The sequence below is a fragment of the Lynx rufus genome, unplaced genomic scaffold (genome assembly GCF_022079265.1).
Source record: "Lynx rufus isolate CCGP_SWC_20201006 ecotype Redwood Valley unplaced genomic scaffold, mLynRuf1.p SCAF_1, whole genome shotgun sequence".
NCBI lineage: Eukaryota > Metazoa > Chordata > Mammalia > Carnivora > Felidae > Lynx > Lynx rufus.
The window spans coordinates 180864785-180884182 of record NW_025814823.1 but is presented as its reverse complement, the minus strand read 5'-3'; the positions used below and the strand labels follow the sequence as shown (position 1 = coordinate 180884182).

The 19398-nt window shown below is 37.0% G+C and overlaps 1 protein-coding gene across 3 annotated transcripts in view; it reads left to right on the top strand.

Moving 5' to 3' along the window:
• TENM2 (teneurin transmembrane protein 2) overlaps nucleotides 1–19398 on the top strand; it is a 943516-nt gene that overhangs the window by 909093 nt on the left and 15025 nt on the right. For all 3 annotated transcript variants that reach the window (XM_047073159.1, XM_047073150.1, XM_047073168.1), the window contains one exon: nucleotides 17856–18152. In XM_047073159.1, coding sequence (XP_046929115.1) covers nucleotides 17856–18152 — 297 coding nt within the window. The remainder of the gene's footprint in view (nucleotides 1–17855; nucleotides 18153–19398) is intronic.

The window sequence follows — 19398 nt, the reverse complement described above, 5'->3', positions numbered from 1 at the left end:
CATTAAAAAAAAGATTAAAAATAAAAAGTCTCAACAAACAAAAGTCCGGCTTCACTGGTGAATTCTACCAGATATACAAAGAATTAATATCTACCCTTCTAAAACTCTTCCAAAAATGGAAGAGGAGCAAACTCTTCCAAACTCATTTTATGAGGCCAGCATTACCTTGATACCAAAACCAGATAAAGACACCACAAGAAAAGAAAATTACAGGCAACATCCCTGATGAACATAGATGTAAAACTTCTCAACAAAATATTAGCAAACCAAATTCAATAATAAAGGGTCATACACCATGAGCAAGTGGGTTTTTTTATCCAGGGAAACAAAAATGTTTCAACATGTGGAAATCAGTCATTATGACCCATTTTATTAACAAAATTAAGGGTAAAAATCATATGATTATCTCAATGGATACAGAAAAGCTTTTGACAAAATTCAACATTTAGGATAAAAACTCTCAACCAAGCAAGTACATAGGAAACATTCTCCAACACAATAAAGGCCATTTATGAAAAGCCCACAATTAACATCAAAGGCATTGATGAAAAGCTGAAAGCCTTTCCTCCAAGATCAGAAATAAGACAAAGATGCCTACTCTCACCTCTGTTTTGTGTGTGTGTGTCTTTGTGTTTTTTGGTTTTTTTTTTAATCTAAATTTTAGTTAGCCAACATACAATGCAATATTGGTTTCAGGAATAGAATTCAGTGATTCATCAATTACATAAAACCCCCAGTGATCATCACAACAATTGCCTTCCTTAATGTAAATCCATCACCCATTTAGCCCATCTCCCACCCACCTCCCTCCATCAACTCTCAGTTTGTTCTCTATCATTAAGAGTCTCTTGTGGTTTGTTTCCCTCTCTCCTCTTCCCTCACCTTCCCATGTGTTCATCTGTTTTGTTTCTTAAATTCCACATATTAATGAAATCATATGGTATTTTTCCATCTCTGATTGATTTATTTCACTTAGCATAATATATTCTAGCTACATCCGTGTCATTGAAAATGCCAATTTTTGATGACTGAGTAATATTCCATTGTGTATATATACCACCTCTTTATTCACTGATCAGTCAATGGACATCTGGGCTATCTCCATAGTTTGGGTATTGTTGATAATGCTATTAACATTGGGGTATCCCATGTTACAGGGATCCCATGTATCCCTTCAAACCTGTATTTTCACCTCTTATTCAACATAGTATTGAAAATCCTAGCCAGAGCAGTTAGGCAAGAAGAAGAAATAAAAGACATCCAAATTGGGAAGGAAGAAGTAAAACTGTCACTATCTTCAGATGACATAATATTAAATACAGAAAACCCTAAAGACTCCATCAAAAACTGTTAGCAAAAACAAATTCAGAAATGTTACAATATACAAAAATCAATACACAAAAATATGTTTTGTTTCTATACATAATGAACTATTAGAAAGAAATTAAGAAGACAAGCCCATTTATAATTACATCACGAAGAATAAAATCATTAGGAAAACATTTAACCAAGGAGGTGAGAGACCTATACACTGATGCAGCACACTGTGGGAACTCTGGCCCATGCCATCCTACTAGGGAAGAGCCAGAGGCAAAACGCTTGAAACCCCCCAAGCCCATGCCTGCTTCAGCTCAACTGTCTCAACAGAGCAGCCCCAGAACAGAGCACCCCAGGATTCCCTGATCTGCATCCACTCCAGCTCCAGCCATCCTGCCAGACACATACTGTTTACACAGGGGGACATTTCTACATAAGGCCACTCTCAAGATTAGGACAGCTGGATGTTCCACCTAATTCATAAAAAGAAACACACAAACAAAATGGGGAGACAAGAGACTATATTTTAAACAAAAGAACAAGATAAAACCTCAGATGGAAAAAACAGAAAAAAGTAATTTACCTGATAAAGAGTTCAAAGTAATGGTCATAAAGAGCTCACTAAACTCAGGATAAAGAAGGATGAATACAACGAGAACTTCAACAAAGAGTTACAAAATACAAGAAAGTACCAAACAGAAGTCACAGAGCTGGAGAATGCAGTCACTGAACTGAAAAATACACTAGAAAAATACACTAAACAGCAGATTAGATGGTACAGAACAGATCAGCAACCTGGAAGACAGAATAGTATAAACCACCTGATCAGAACAGCAAAAGGAAAAAAGAATTTTAAAAAATGAGAATAGTTTAAAGGACCTCTAGAACAACATTGATCATACTGATATTTATTATAGGGGTCCCAGAAGGAAAAGAGAAAGGGGCAGAAAATTTAGTTGAAGAAATAATGACTGAAAACTTCCCTAACCTGTGGAGGGAAAAACAGACATCTAAGCCCATGTAGGACAGAAAGTTCCAAACAAGATAAACTCAATGAGATCTACACCAGGACATATTATAATTAAAATGGCAAAAGTTAAAGAGAAAATCTTAAAGGCAGCGAAAGAAAATTTGTCAGCAGAAATTTTGCAGGCCAGAAGGAGTGACAGGATATATTTAAAGTGCTAAAAAGAAAAAACTTGCAAACAAGGTTTGCTCTACCTGGCAAGGTTATCTTACAGAATTGAAGGAGAGATAAAGCGTTCACCAGCAGAGCAAAAGCTAAACAGTTCATCACCACTAAACCAGACTTATAAGAAATATTAAAGGATCTTCTTTAAGCCTAAAGGAAAATACCATACTAGAAATTTTAAGAAAATATGAAAGAAAAAAAATCCCACTGGTAAAGGCAAATACAGTAAAAGCAGTAAATTGGCCACTTAAAGAGTGAGTATGAAAGTTAAAAGACAAAAGTAGTATTAACAACTATAATAAGTAGTTAAGGTGTATACACAAAATAAAAATATGTAAAATAAGACATCAAAATATAAAATGGGGGAGGGCATTAAAATGTGCTTTTAAAATGTGTTCAGACTTAAAAAACTATCAGCTTAAAACAGACATATATGTGTAAGTATGCTATGCATATATGTAAATATACTATATATATGTAAATATATATGAACATCATGGTGACCACAAAACAAAATCCTACAATACATATACAAAAAAAAATAGGGGTGCCTGGGTGGCTCAGTCAGTTGAGCAACTGACTTCGGCTCAGGTCATGATCTCATGGTTTGTGGGTTCAAGCCCCGCATCAGGCTCTGTGCTGACAGCTCAGAGCCTGGAGCCTGCTTCACATTCTGTGTCTCCCTCTCTCTCTGCCCCTCCGCAGTCATGCTCTGTCTCTGTCTCAGAAATAAACATTTAAAAAAATAATAAAGAGAAAAAAACCCAAACATAACACTAAAGAAAACCATCAAATTTCAAAGGAAGAGACCAAGAGAATACAAAAACAATGAGAAAACAATTAACAAAATGGCAATAAGTAAATATCGATAATTACTTTAAATGTAAATGAATAAATACTCCAATTAAAATACAGAGGGTAGTTGAATGGATAATAAACAAGACCTGGGGTGCCTGGGTGGCTCAGTTGGTTGAGGGGCTAAGTCTAGATTTTGGCTCAGGTCATGATCTTGTGGTTCGTGGGATGGAGTCCCATGTCAGGCTCTGTGCTGACAGTGCAGAGCCTGCTTAGGATTCTCTCTCCCTCTTTCTCTGCTCCTCCCCTACTCACAGTCTCTGTCTGTCAAAATAAACAAACAAACATTAAAAAAAAAAGACCCATCTATATCTTGCCTACAAGAGACTAACTTTAGACCTAAAGACAAACACAGACTGAAAGTAAAGGGCTGGAAAAAGATATTCCATGTAAATGGAAACAAAAAGAAACTGGAATAGCAATATAATTATACCAGACAAAATAGACTTTTAGAGAGCAAGAGAGCACACGAGCAAGAGAGAGGGGCAGAGAGAGAGAGAGAGAGAGAGAGAGAGAATCTTAAGCAGGCTCCATGCTCAGTGCAGAGCCCAATTCACGGCTCGTTTCCATGACCCTGAGATCATGACCCAACCCAAAATCAAGAGTCACACATTCAACAGACTAAGGCACCGAGACGCCCCCTTTTTTGCTAAGTGAAATAAGTCAGTCAGAGAAAGACAGATATCATATGTTTTCACTCATATGTAGAATTTGAGAAACTTAACAGAAGACCATGGGGGGAAGGGAAGGGGAAAAAGAGAGTTTCAAACAGAGAGGGAGGCAAACAATAAGAGACTTTTAAATACAGAGAACAAACCAAGGGTTGATGGGGAAGGAGGGCAGGAGAGAGGGGAAAATGGGGGATAAGCATTGAGGAAGGCACTTGTTGGGATGAGCACTGGGTGTTGTATGTAAGTGATGAATCATGGGAATCAACTCCTGAAGTGAAGAGCCACTGTATACACTATATGTTAGCTGACTTGACAATAAATTATATTTAAAAAAATATATATGAACAATGTTCTTTCAGGAAATTGAAGGATATAAGAAATTGTTCTTTAAAATTACTTTAAGGGGCGCCTGGGTGGCTCAGTCGGTTAAGCATCCGACTTCGGCTCAGGTCATGATCTCATGGTCTGTGAGTTCAAGCCCCACGTCGGGCTCTGTGCTGACAGCTCAGAGCATGGAGCCTGCTTCAGATTCTGTGTCTCCCTCTCTCTCTGACCCTCCCCCATTCATGCTCTGTCTCTCTCTGTCTCAAAAATAAATAAACATTAAAAAAATTAAAATTACTTTAAAAGGTTCACATTTATCGTAAAAAGAGAATGCCTTTTTAAAAGAGTCGTTTGCATGCTCTTATTTCTCCCGCTAAAAAACCAAAAATTAATAATGCATATCCATATATTTTACATGGTAAAGACCACACTATATAATTAATTTTATTCCTGTTTTTGATTAATATCACATATGTGTTTCCTTACACCATTCCAAGTCCTTTAAAAGCAGGATTTCTTATTGGAGGCACAATTCTGTCACATAGATGTGTTAGAATTTGCAAAAACTGTCCATGTTTTGCTGTGATCACTGAAATTTCTGATTTTCTAAGTTGAGAATTATAAATAATGGCTTGATCATGCCTTCAAAAATAAATGGTTTCTCTAAAAAAAAAATAAAGATTTTTTTATTCATACAAAATAGACTTTAAAACAAAGACTGTAACAAAAGATGAAAAAGCATGATGTAATGATACAGCAGTCAATCCACGAAAGATGTAACATTCATAAATGTTTATACAGCCAAAATAGGAGCACCTAAATAAATATTAACAGGACATAAAAGGAGAAAATGACAGTAATCCAATAATAGTAGGGTATTTTAATAACCCACTTACATCAATGAATAGATTTTGGAAACAGAAAATTAATAAGGAAATTTTGGTCTTAAATGGCACATTAAACCAGATAGACTTAATGTCATATATATATATGTAACTATATATGTATATATATATATATATATATATATATGTATATATATAGTTACATATATGTATAGTTATATATATAGTTACATATAGTTATATATATATAGAGAGAGAGAGAACATTTCATTTAAAAAAGTACAGAATAAAAAAAAAAGTACAGAATACACATCATTTTCAAGTGGACATGGAGTATTCTCCAGGATAGATCACATGTTGAGCCACAAAACAGGTCTCAATACATTCAAGAGGATTGAAATTGTATCAAGCATACCTTCCAACCACAATTGTATGAAACTAGAAATCATTTACAAGAACAAAAATGGGGGAAAAGACAAAAACATGGGGAGTAAGCAACATGTTACTCAGCAACCAGTGGGTCAATAAGGAAATGAAAAGGAAATTAAAAATACCTTGAGACAAATAAAAATGGAAACATAATTTTCCAAAATCCATGAGACACAGCAAAAGCAGTTCTAAGAGAGAAGTTTATGGCAATACAGGCCTACCTCAAGAAACAAGAAAAATTCCAAATGGACAATCTATGACTTAAAGAAGTGGGAAAAGAACAGGCACAAAAAAAAACCAAAGTTAATAGAAGGAAGAAAATAATAAAGATCAGCACAGAAATGCAATAGAAACTTAAAAATAGTAATATCAATGAAACTAAAAGCTTGTTCTTTGAAAAGATGAACAAATCAATAAACCTTTAGCCAGCCTCATTTGGAAAAAAAGAAGGCCCAAATAAAAAAGGAAATGAATGAGGAAAAGTTACATCTAACACCACAGAAATATGAAGAATAACAGAGATTACTATGAACAATTATATGCCAACAATTTGGACAACCTAGAAGAAATGAATAAGTTCCTAGAAACCCACATCCTTCCGAGACTGAACCATGAACAAATAGAAAACTTGAATAGACAGATTAGAGGTAATGAAACTGAATCCATAATCTTTTTAATGTTTATTTATTTTGGGGAGAGAGAGAGAGAGAAAGCAGGGGAGGGGCAGAGAGAGAGAGGGAGACAGAGGACTCAAAGTGGGCTCGGTGCTGACAGTAGAGAGAGCCTGATGCGGGTCTTGAACTCACCAACTGTGAGATCATAAGCTGAGCTGAAGTCAGATGCTTAACGGACTGAGTCACCCAGGAACCCCGAACCCATAATTTTAAACAAAACAAAAGCCAAAGTCCAGAACCAGACAGCTTCAAAGGTGAATTCACCAAAAACATTTAAAGAAGAATTAGTACCTATCCTTCTCAAAATTGAAGAGAAAGGAGTTCTTCTAAACTGAATTTATGAAGCCAACGCTACCTTGATACCAAAATCAAAGATGCCACACACACACACACACACACACACATATATATATACCAAAATTTAATAATGCATATTATTATAATAAAATTAATAATGCATATTATATATATGTGTGTGTGTGTGTGTGTGGTATCTTGGATTTTGGTATCACTTTGATTTTTGTATCACACACTATATGTGTGTGTGTGTGTGTGTGTGTGTGTGTGTGTACACACACACACCAGAGTGTTTGTGTGTATGTATATATATATATATATATATATATATATATGTATATATATGTGTGTATATATATATGTGTACATATTTATATGTATATATATATATATATACATACACACACCACATACACACACACTATTAACATAGATGCAAAACACCTCAACAAAATATTACCAAACCAAATTCAACAATATATTAAAAGGTTCATACACCACAATCAGGTGGAATTTATTCCAAAGATGCAAGGATGGTTCAACATATGCAGACCAAGCAATGTGATACACCACATTAACAATATGAAAGATAAAAATCATGCTCATCTCAATAGATTCAAACGAAGCATTTCAACATCCATTTACGATAAAAACTGTCAACAAAGTAAGTACAGAAGGAATGTACCTCCACATAATAAAGGTTGAATATGACAGACCCACAGCCAACATCACACTCAGTGGTGAAAAGCCAAACACTTTTCTTTTAAGATCAGGAACAAGAAAAGGATGCTAACTTTTGCCATTTTTATTCAACACAGTATTGGAAGTCCTAGCCAGAATTATTAGACAATAAAGAAAATCCAAATTGGAAAGAAAGAAGTAAATCTGTCACTATTCACAGATGTCCTGATACTATGTATAGAAAACCCTAAAGACTCCACCAAAAAAATATTAGAATAAGGGAATTCAATGAAGTCACAGGATATTAAATTACCATACAGAAATCAGTTGCATTTCTATATACTAATAACAAGGTATCAGAGAGAAATTAAGAAAACAATCCCATTTATAATTGCATCAAAAAGAATAAAATACCTAGTGATAAATTTAACCAAAGAACTGAGAGACCCACACTCTAAAAAAATGTAAATCACTGATGAAAGAAATTGGAGATGACACAAATAAATGTAAAGATATACCATGCTCATGGATTGGAAGAAGTAACGTTCTTAAAATGTCCATACTACCCAATTAAATCCACAGATTCAATGCAATTCCTGTCAAAATACCAATAGCATTTTTCACATAAATAAAACAAACGATACTAAAATTAGTGTGGAACCACAAGACCCCAAATAGCCAATGCTACCTTGAGGAAGAAGAACAAAACTAGAGGTATCACACTCCTTGATTTCAAGATATAAATACAAACCTATAGTGATCAAAACAGTATGGTACTGACACAAAAATATCAATGGAACAGGATAGAGAGCCCAGAAATAAACCCACATTTATATAGTCCATTAATCAGTGACAAAGGAGGCAAGAATATATAATGAGAAAAAGACAGTCTAATCAATAAATGGTGTTGGGAAAATTGGACAGCTACATACAAATAGTGAAACAATATAACTTTCTCACAGCATACACAAAAGAAACTCAAAATGAATTATAGACCTACATGTGAAACCTGAAACTATAAAACTCCTAAAAGAAAACATAGACAGTCACCTCGTGGACAACAGCCTTGGAAACATATGTATGTATATGCCTCCTTAGACAGGGCAAACAAAAGCAAAAATAAACTATTTGGACCACACAAAAATAAAAATCTTTTGCATAGCAAAGGAATGCAACAAAGCAAAAAAACAACCTACTGAATGGGAGAAGATATTTGCTAATGATATGGCCAAGAAGGGGTTAATATCCAGTATCTAAAATAAAGAATTTATACAACTCCAAAAAATAATAATAATCCAATTACAAAATGGGCAGAGGACTTAAATAAACATTTGTCCAAAGAAGACTACAGATGGGAAACAGACATGTGAAAAGATGCTCAACATTACTAATAATCAGAGAAATGCAAATCAAAACCGCAGTCAGATATCACCAGTCAGAATGGCTAGTATCAAAAAGATAAGAAATAGCAAGTGTTGGCAAGGATGTGGAGGAGAGGGTATTCTTGTGCACTGTTGGTGGGAATGTAAATTGGTACAACCACTGTAGAAAACAATATGGCTCTTCCTCAAAATTTTAAAAATAAAAATACTATATGATCCAGTCATTCCACTACTGAGTACTTAGCCAAAGGAAACAAAAACATGGATTCAAAAAGATACATGTGTCCCTATATTTATTGCAGCATTGTTTACAATAGCCAAGATATGGAAGCAATAAAGATTTGATACATACCTACATACATGTATATGTGTGAGGAATATTACTCAGCCATAAAAAAGAATGAAGTCTTGCCATTTGTGACAACATGGCATTATGCTAAGTGAAATAAGCCAGACAGAGAAAGACAAATACCATATGATTTCATTTATATGTGGAATCTAAAAAAACAAACAACCAAACAGAAACAAACTCATAAATAGAAAAAAACTGGTGGTTGCCAAAGGGAGGGGATTAGGGGTAAGGGCAAACAGGTGAAGGGGATTAAGAAGTACAAACTTCCATCTATAAAATAAGTAAGTTATGGAGATGAAAAGTACAGCATATTAAATATAGTCAATAATATTGTAGTAGCATTGTATGGTGACAGTGACTACATTTATCACGGTGAGCATTGAGTAACATTTACATTTGTTGAATCACTATGTTAACACTTAAAACTAATATTATATGTCAACTATATGTCAATAATAAAAATCAAAAAGTAATTTAAAAAATGAAGTGAAAGAGATGTCAGAGAAGTTTGTATCTATATAAAAGTACCATAATATTAAAGCATCCTGGAAGGACAGCAGCTACCTTGGAGAGTTTCCTGGACTTAGCCTGAATAAGAAAAAAACTTCAGCCATTTTAAGAAAAAATAAAATACCTAGGAAAAAATTTAACCAAGGAGGTGTACCAGAAAACAGGTTTTTCACCTGTACTCTGAAAATTATAAGATGGATGAAAAAAATAAAAATGACACAAATAAAGGACAAGGTACTCTGTGCTCATGGATTGGAATTAATATTGTCAAATATGTCCATACTACCCAACAAAATCTATAGATTCAATGCAATCCCAATCAAACTACAAAATATTTTTCACAGAACTAGAGCAAAGAATCCTAAAATCTGTATGGAACCACAAAAGAAAAGCCAAAGCAATCCTGAGGAAGAACAAAGCTGTAAGCATCACAATCCTTGATTTCAAGATATACTACAAGACTCAGGTAATCCAAACAGTATGATACTGTCACAAAAACAGACACATAGATTAATAGAGTAGAAGGCTTAGAGAAAAACCCACACATACATGGTCAATCAATCTACAAGGGAAACAAGAATATAAATGTGGAAAAGACAGTCTCTTCAATAAATGATACTGGGCAAACTGGACAGCTACATGCAAAAGAATGAAACTAGACCACTGTTTTACACCATATACAAAAAAGTAAATAAAAATGGATTAAAGATTCAAAGTTGATTAAGACCTGAAATCATAAAACTCCTCAAAGAAAGCATGCAGTAATCTCTTGGACATCAGCCTTAGTAACATATTCATGCGTGTGTCTCCTCAGGCAAGGGAAACAAAAGCAAAATAAACTATTGGGACTACACCAAATAAAAATCTTTTGCACAGCAAAGGAAACCATCAACAAAATGAAAAGGCAACCTATAAATGGGAGAAGATGTTTACAAATCATACATCTGATAAAGGATTAATATCCAAAATATATCAAGAGTTTATACAACTTAATATCCAAAAGCAAGTAACTTGATTTAAAAATGGGCAAAGGACTTGGATATTTTCCCCAAAAAGACATACAAGTGGTCAAGGGCACCTGAAAATATTCTCAATATCACTAATCTTCAGGAAAATGCAACTCACAACAATGAAATATTGCTTCATGGTTGTCACATTGCCCAAAAGGCATATATAGATTTAATGCAATCTTTATCAAGATTTCAATGACATTTTTTACAGAAGTTGGAGAAAAAATCCTAAAATTTGAAACCACAAAAGACATGAATAGCCAAAGTAATCCTGAGAAAGAAAAACAAAGCAAGAGGCATCATACTTCCTGATTGCAAGCTATACTATAAAGTTATAGTAATTAATACAGTAGTGGTATTTTAAAAAGACCAGTGGAACAGAATTGAGAACCCAGAAATAAACCCAAGCATATACAGCCAACTAATATTTGACAAGAGAGCCAAGAATACTCAATGGAGAAAAGACAATCTCTTTAATAAATGGTGATGGGAAAACTGGATATTCACATATAAAAGAATGAAAGTGGACCCAAATCTTACACCACTCACAAAAATTAATTCAAAATGGATTAAAGACCTAAATGTAAAAACCAAAACTATCAAATCCCTAAAAGAAAACAAGAAAAAACTCATTGACATGGGTCTTGGCAATGATTTTTTTTTAATTTTTTTTTATATGAAGTTTATTGACAAATTGGTTTCCATACAACACCCAGTGCTCATCCCAAAAGGTGCCCTCCTCAATACCCATCACCCACCCGCCCCTCCCTCCCACCCCCCATCAACCCTCAGTTTGTTCTCAGTTTTTAACAGTCTCTTATGCTTTGGCTCTCTCCCACTCTAACGTCCTTTTTTTTTTTTTTTACCTTCCCCTCCCCCATGGGTTCCTGTTAAGTTTCTCAGGATCCACATAAGAGTGAAACCATATGGTATCTGTCTTTCTCTGTATGGCTTATTTCACTTAGCATCACACTCTCCAGTTCCATCCACGTTGCTACAAAAGGCCATATTTCATTTTTTCTCATTGCCACGTAGTATTCCATTGTGTATATAAACCACAATTTCTTTATCCATTCATCAGTTGATGGACATTTAGGCTCTTTCCATAATTTGGCTATTGTTGAGAGTGCTGCTATGAACATTGGGGTACAAGTGCCCCTATGCATCAGTACTCCTGTATCCCTTGGGTAGATTCCTAGCAGTGCTATTGCTGGGTCATAGGGTAGGTCTATTTTTAATTTTCTGAGGAACCTCCACACTGCTTTCCAGAGCGGCTGCACCAATTTGCATTCCCACCAACAGTGCAAGAGGGTTCCCGTTTCTCCACATCCTCTCCAGCATCTATAGTCTCCTGATTTGTTCATTTTGGCCACTCTGACTGGCGTGAGGTGATACCTGAGTGTGGTTTTGATTTGTATTTCCCTGATAAGGAGCGACGCTGAACATCTTTTCATGTGCCTGTTGGCCATCTGGATGTCTTCTTTAGAGAAGTGTCTATTCATGTTTTCTGCCCATTTCTTCACTGGGTTATTTGTTTTTCGGGTGTGGAGTTTGGTGAGCTCTTTATAGATTTTAGATACTAGACCTTTGTCCGATATGTCATTTGCAAATATCTTTTCCCATTCCGTTGGTTGCCTTTTAGTTTTGTTGGTTGTTTCCTTTGCTGTGCAGAAGCTTTTTATCTTCATAAGGTCCCAGTAATTCACTTTTGCTTTTAATTCCCTTGCCTTTGGGGATGTGTCGAATAAGAGATTGCTACGGCTGAGGTCAGAGAGGTCTTTTCCTGCTTTCTCCTCTAAGGTTCTGATGGTTTCCTGTCTCACATTTAGGTCCTTTATCCATTTTGAGTTTATTTTTGTGAATGGTGTGAGAAAGTGGTCTAGTTTCAACCTTCTGCATGTTGCTGTCCAGTTCTCCCAGCACCATTTGTTAAAGAGGCTGTCTTTTTTCCATTGGATGTTCTTTCCTGCTTTGTCAAAGATGAGTTGGCCATATGTTTGTGGGTCTAGTTCTGGGGTTTCTATTCTATTCCATTGGTCTGTGTGTCTGTTTTTGTGCCAATTGATTTTTTTTTATATATATACGACACCTAAAGCACAAGCAACAAAATCAAAATAAACAAACAGGACATCATCAAACTGAAAAGCTTCTACACAGCAAAAGAAACAACTAACAACACAAAAAGACAACCTAAAGAAAGGGAGAAAGTATTTATGAATTATATATCTGATAAGGGGTTAGTATCCAAAATATTTTTTTTAAAAAGTCCTACAACTCAATAGCAAAATTAAAATAATCCAATTTATTTTTTTTTTTATTTTTGGGACAGAGAGAGAGAGAGCATGAACGGGGGAGGGGCAGAGAGAGAGGGAGACACAGAATTGGAAACAGGCTCCAGGCTCTGAGCCATCAGCCCAGAGCCCGATGCGGGGCTCGAACTCACGGACCGCGAGATCGTGACCTGGCTGAAGTCGGACGCTTAACCGACTGCGCCACCCAGGCGCCCCAAAATAATCCAATTTAAAAATGGGCAAAGTGGGGAGGATACCTGGCTGGCTCAGTAGAGCATGCCGCTCTTGATCTCAGAGTCATGTTTGAGCTCCACGTGGGCATAGAGATTACTTGAATCAATGAATACCTACCTACCTACCTACACACATACATGCATAATAAAAATAGGCAAAGGACCTGAATAAACATTTTTTCCATAGAAGATATATGAATAGCCAAAAGGTACATGAAAAGATGCTCAACATCACTAATTGTGAGGGAAATACAAATCAAAACCACAGTAACACCTCACACCTGTTAGGACAGCCATCAAAAAGACAAGAGTAAATGCTGGCAAGGATGTGGAGAAAAGGGAACTCTTGTGCACTGTTGGTAAGACTGTAAATCGGTGCAGCCACTATGGAAAACAGTATAGAGGATCCTCAAAATTTTTAAAATAGAACTTCCACATAATCCAGCAATTCCACTTCTGGAATTCATTTCCAAAGGAAATGAAAGCTGTATGTCAAATATATATCTGTACTCCCATGTCCATTGCAGCATTACTTACAATAGCCAAGACATGGAAACAACCTGTGTGTTTGTCAACAGATGGAGGGATAAAAAAGTTGTTGTATATATTTATAATGGAATATTATTCAGCCATAAAGAATGAGGAAATCCTGCCATTTGCAATGACATGGATGGTTCTTGATATTATGCTAAGTGAAATAAGTTAGAGAAAGACAAATACTGTATGATCTCATATGTGGAATCTTAAAAATAAATAAATAATGAAAACTTAGAAAGAGATCAGATTTATGGTTACCAGAGGTGGGGTGGGGGTGGGAATTGGAGGAAGGTGGTCAAAAAGTACAGGCTTCCAGTTATAAGATAAATAAGTACTAGGGATATAATGTACAGCATGGTGATCATAGTTAACACTGCTGTATGATATGTAGAAAACTGTTAAGAGAGTAAAATCCTAAGGGGTCTCATCACAAAGTGAAAAAAAATTTTTTAAAGAAAAATAAAAACCATTATCTGTATGAGATGACAGATATTAACTAAACTCATTTGGGAAATCATTTCATTATACACATAAGTCTATTATGCTACATAATTTAAACATATATAGTGATGTGTATCAACTATATGTCAATAAAGTTAGGGGGAGGAAAATAAAGTTCAGTAAAGTTCATTTGAACCAGTGCTACAACTAAATTGCATTCCCAAGGACATGGTGGATCCCAGCTTAAAGTATCAATGGCTAATGGTTAGTAATGGTTATTACTTCTTTTTGGTTGATGCACCCAGGCCAGGGGCAGAGCCCTTGTTAGTTCTAAGTAGTAGCAATAAACCCAAATGTTGGCAGTCAGAATTTAGGAACCCCTTTGCTGGTTTTGCCCACTATTCAGTTCCTTCTGCAGTCTTAGCACCCTCACATACTAATATAATTGTTACAATGATAGTCATGCTTGTATATACGATTTACATGTTGTTCTCTCCTACAGCTACATGTTATAGTATATATTCATATATATACACAGATACATATACATACTATTATATTATTGTTATTTATACGATTTGCCTGTTGGTCTCTCTCAGGTAGCTGAAGATAGGGACTTTTATTAATCCGACTGTATTTTAACCAAGAGTACACAACAGAATCATCCAGCCCGTATTCCCTAGGGGGCTGATTCAGCAGCTGCAGAATCAGCCCATCAGCAGTGCTTTGAGAGAGCATCACAGGTGGCTTAAAATTGCATGCCTGATAGAGAGCAGCTGGTCATTGAGGTGGTACAGCCTAGGGGTGAAGACAGCAAGCTCTGGACTGAAATCCTAGCTCCACCACTTACTATTTGTATAAGCTTGAACAGAGCACTTAAACCTATCTGTTCCTTGTATGTAAAGTGGGGATAATAGTGCTTGCCTGAGAGCGTCATGGGGATTAAATAAGATAAAACAAGGGTAGCTCTGAGAACACACTAAGCCCATCATAAATTCTCAAAATGCATTGCTTTGTTGGTGTTGTTCATCCCTGCATTCCAGAGGAGGCACCGAGCCTGACATTAGCAGAGATTTAATGCTCAATAAATAATAAATGCACAGGGAGCTGTATGATATTAGCAAAGAGAAGAAAAAAGGAAAATTAGTAAGGAAAGAGGATAGAAGGATGACCAAGGAGATGGGAAATAGAGAGGTATGGTAAGGAGTCCCCAGCAGTTGGCTCAGGAAACCCTAAAAATCCTTCCTCATTGTTGCCAAATTATTCATTCTGCCTAATAAAATGTTGGCAAGGTCTTAAACTGAAATTTTCAAACTCATAGGATTAAGAATTTTGATGGCCTTCTGCATTTGTTCCAAACGAAGCAACCCAATAAAGCCAAATTTCTTTTTCCAGAGGAATTTATCATTCTGACCCCATCTAGTGGTTTCCTTTGGATATGATGACTCTAATTTGGGATCAAGATCCTCAATAATTCTGACTGCATTAACTTTTGGACATGTTTTTTAAAAATCCTACCACTCTCCCTTTACTTTCTTGACTGTTCTTCCCCATGGCTGCACATCTGATTGCATGAATCCTCCACTTGAAGTTGGGGGTCTCAATCCCAACAGCTCACCACCTTTATTCCTATATTCATGCTTTGATGCATTTTCTTTCCAAAATGTTCTATCTCAAGTGTTTTATCCCTTTCTCCCTGAGATGACTCCATGGAAATAGCAATGGTTTGAGGAGTCAAGTAGTCCTGGGTTCAAATCCAGCCTCCACCACTTATCTAGATTTATGACCCCTCTGAGTTCAACTGCCCATATATAAAATAATTTCTACCTATGTTGTGAGAATTAAACTGGGATAAGGTATATAAAGTACCCAGCACAGTACCTGCCAAAGTATGAGGGGCTTTGTTTAGTTCAGTCTCAACTGCTAGTAACAGGCATTAGAAATAACAAGAGCTTAAATAAGATATGGCCTTATTATTTTTTATAACATAAAAAGAGTCTAGAGGTGAGCCATTCATGGCTGGTATGGATGACCATTAAAGACACCTAGGTCAACAGGGATCTAGACTCTCTCTGAATGACCATCATCCTTGAGACTTCCATTCTCAAAGTCACCCATATTTACATGGTGAATGCTAGAACTCCAGGGATCATAACCACATTTCACCCAGGTAAAGGAGGAGAGTGGGAAGAACAAAAGGGTGCCTGTATCATAGCTATGTCATCCTCCTTTAAGGTTCCCAGGAGACCCAGATGACAACTACCACTTACATCATGTCAGCCACCCATCTCTCCAGAGGAAGCTGTGAAATGTAGTTCTTTACCTGTGTACAATGAGGCACCCTAGAAAACAAAAGTCTGTGGTATTTTCAGGCTATAACATGGAGACTTCAGGGGCTATGCTATGCTTTACAGTTTCCTCAGCATTTCACACCTCAGGGCAGACAATGCATATATAATACATGAATCAGTATGGCTGATTAAATGTTTAAGTGGTTAAATGGATCAGGTCTGAAGACCTAAGTTCCAGACCAACCCTACCACTTCATTGTTATGTGACCTTGAGCAAGTATGTAACTTGTCTGCTTCAGGCCATTTCCTCACTTGTCAAGCGGTCCTTGTGGGCACCAACTCAGACAAGAGATGCAAATTACCTAACACAATGCCTATGTCTAGCCCTCAGCATGTGTTAAAGTTATCACCACCACCATCATCAACATCACCATCATCATTATTATTGTTAGGAGCTATTAAATTATTAGGTAAGGTAAGGAGGTACCAGATGTCTCTTACTTTTCTTTCTGCCTGTGTACATCTTCCTTTGCCTTCAGTAGTCACCCCAGGGACGTCTGAATTTGCAACCAATTATGTTGAAAGAACCTGGGCTCAGTCAGCCTCATTTTATTCACTTCCAGTTATCCAGTCAAGACTAGCTGAATCTCAAGAGTCCCTCTCCTTTGCCCCTAACCAGAGTCTAGTCACCCAGCTCTGCCTTCTGGGACAGATGCTCTTCACTGTTCAGATCAACTTCTAAATAAATATTAAATTATGTCTAGATGTGTTCCACTATTCCTTTCAAATCTAAGTAAATCAGTTCCCTTTGTTGGAATTCCCCAGCCCTGATAAGGTCTTCCACTGATATCTTGCATCCTTGACAGTGGCAAGATTTTTCTCTAGATAGGAGTAAAGAGGTTCACATAGCAATAAGCCTTCTTATTCCCAGGTCTTTGCGAAATATGGATTTCTTAAACAACCTCCCCACCCTCCTAGCTACCTTTACTTGAGTTTCAGAAGAAATCTTGGCATCTGCTCTTAAAGATCATTAGCTACTCAGCTGGTGATGTGCCAAAAAAAAAAAAAAAAAAAACAAGAGGGTTGAAAGTGTGCAAATATACATATTATCTTGCTCTCCAAGGTGGCCAGGCAGAACAGTCAGAACCCCAGTGCCCAGGGCTATTGTGTATGGCTAATTCGTGCAGTGCACATTTTTCACCATTCACACTCTCTATGACATGATGGCATTCCTTATAATTGTGTAGTGCATGGCCTACATAACTGCTCAGGGCAGCCATGCCCAGATTAGTCATCCCTGACCATAAGCAGCCTCATTTTGTATCCTAGTGCACCCTACAAATGTTACCATTTTCTTTGTGTACCATGATGTAAAGGAGTTTAGAAAACACTACTCTAAGTAACTTCAAGGTGGGTTCTTCCTCCAATGCACACTCATTCCCTAGCCATGCCAGCCATGTCCTCCATATAAGCCAACATGCCCAGGTGTTATCTTTCATACCAAGCCCATTGTGTTTTCTTAGGTCCATGGAAGAAATCTCTTGTCCATTGATTATGACCGGAATATTCGGACAGAAAAGATCTATGATGATCACCGGAAGTTCACTCTGAGGATCATTTATGACCAGGTGGGGCGCCCATTCCTCTGGCTCCCCAGTAGTGGGTTGGCAGCAGTCAATGTCTCATACTTCTTCAATGGGCGCTTGGCTGGCCTTCAGCGTGGAGCCATGAGTGAAAGGACAGACATTGACAAGCAGGGACGAATTGTGTCCCGCATGTTTGCTGATGGGAAAGTGTGGAGCTACTCCTACCTTGATAAGGTAAGTGAACGTGCTGCCCTCACTCAGCTGGAGCTTTCCCTTATTCACACTCCTCTTTTTAAGCTGACCTGATATGCTTTGCCATAAGACATTGAACATCTTTACTTTGACTCTACAAGGTCTCCCCTCACACTTCCATCCTCACTGGGAGGGAGGAAAATCTGAAGGAAAATGTTATTCATAGCTCATCACTATTACCAAAAGAAAAAAAGTGCTAGACACTCAGTAATGGCAAAAAGAATGGATTGTCTAATTTTATTCCAAAAAAAAACCCCAAAAAGTGCTGCGGAAGCAGACAGAATTATCCCACTGGTATCACGGCTAATCATTATTTATGAATTGGAAATGCAGTGATTCATTTATGCCTTGCCTGAAGTTAAGCTATCAGGGTAGGGAATTTTGCCTAAATCTCAAGCACACAGAGCAACATCCTCCTACTTGACCTATTGGCTGAAACAGCCAATGGATTCTCTCTACCTAATTCCCTGTGTCTGAAAGTGCCAGATTCAGGTCTTTGTGTGAGAAAGGGTCAGGTTGGAGCAGCAGTAAGAAGAGATCCCTTGGTTGAATCTACTCCTGAAACCATTGTTGCACTATATGCTAATTTGGATGTAAATTTAAAAATATAAAAAATAAAATCAAGGAAGGAAGGAAGGAAGGAAGGAAGGAAGGAAGGAAGGAAGGGAGGGAGGGAGGGAGGGACGGACGAACCCTTGGGGGCACAAGTCAAGACTCATGAAGGCTGTCCTGGTCATCTAGTCATTAGGCGGGGGCTTGCTCAGCCTGGACCTCTCATCTGTACTCACCTTGATAGGGGTTCCATTTCTATTTCTTCCTTTCTTGCCTCACAATTACAGTAGTCACTTGTAGACAGAGCTGTGACCCTCTCTATAAGAGTGGGGCTGTCATCCCTTTGGTCACCCCTGAATCCTGTTCTCATTATGCCACAAAATACTAGAATGGTTGATGAGAGAAGGCAAGAATCTCCCAATTGCCCGAAGTTTGAGGCCATTTTATTCCCCCCCAAATTTGATGATTCTGGGTTATGTAATCTTCTCAGTATTTTATAAATGGAAGATATACCTTCTCTTTAGATTTAATGAGGGGTGATCAAAGCATAGTATGTGTGTCATACCTGTCTCCTGCTGGGCCAATGGTAGTCATTTCTAAACAATCACAGGATTTCTTGTTTGAGCCTGGAGGCAAACTCAGTGCCTATCACCTCAGTCTTTCAAGCCCTCTCTAC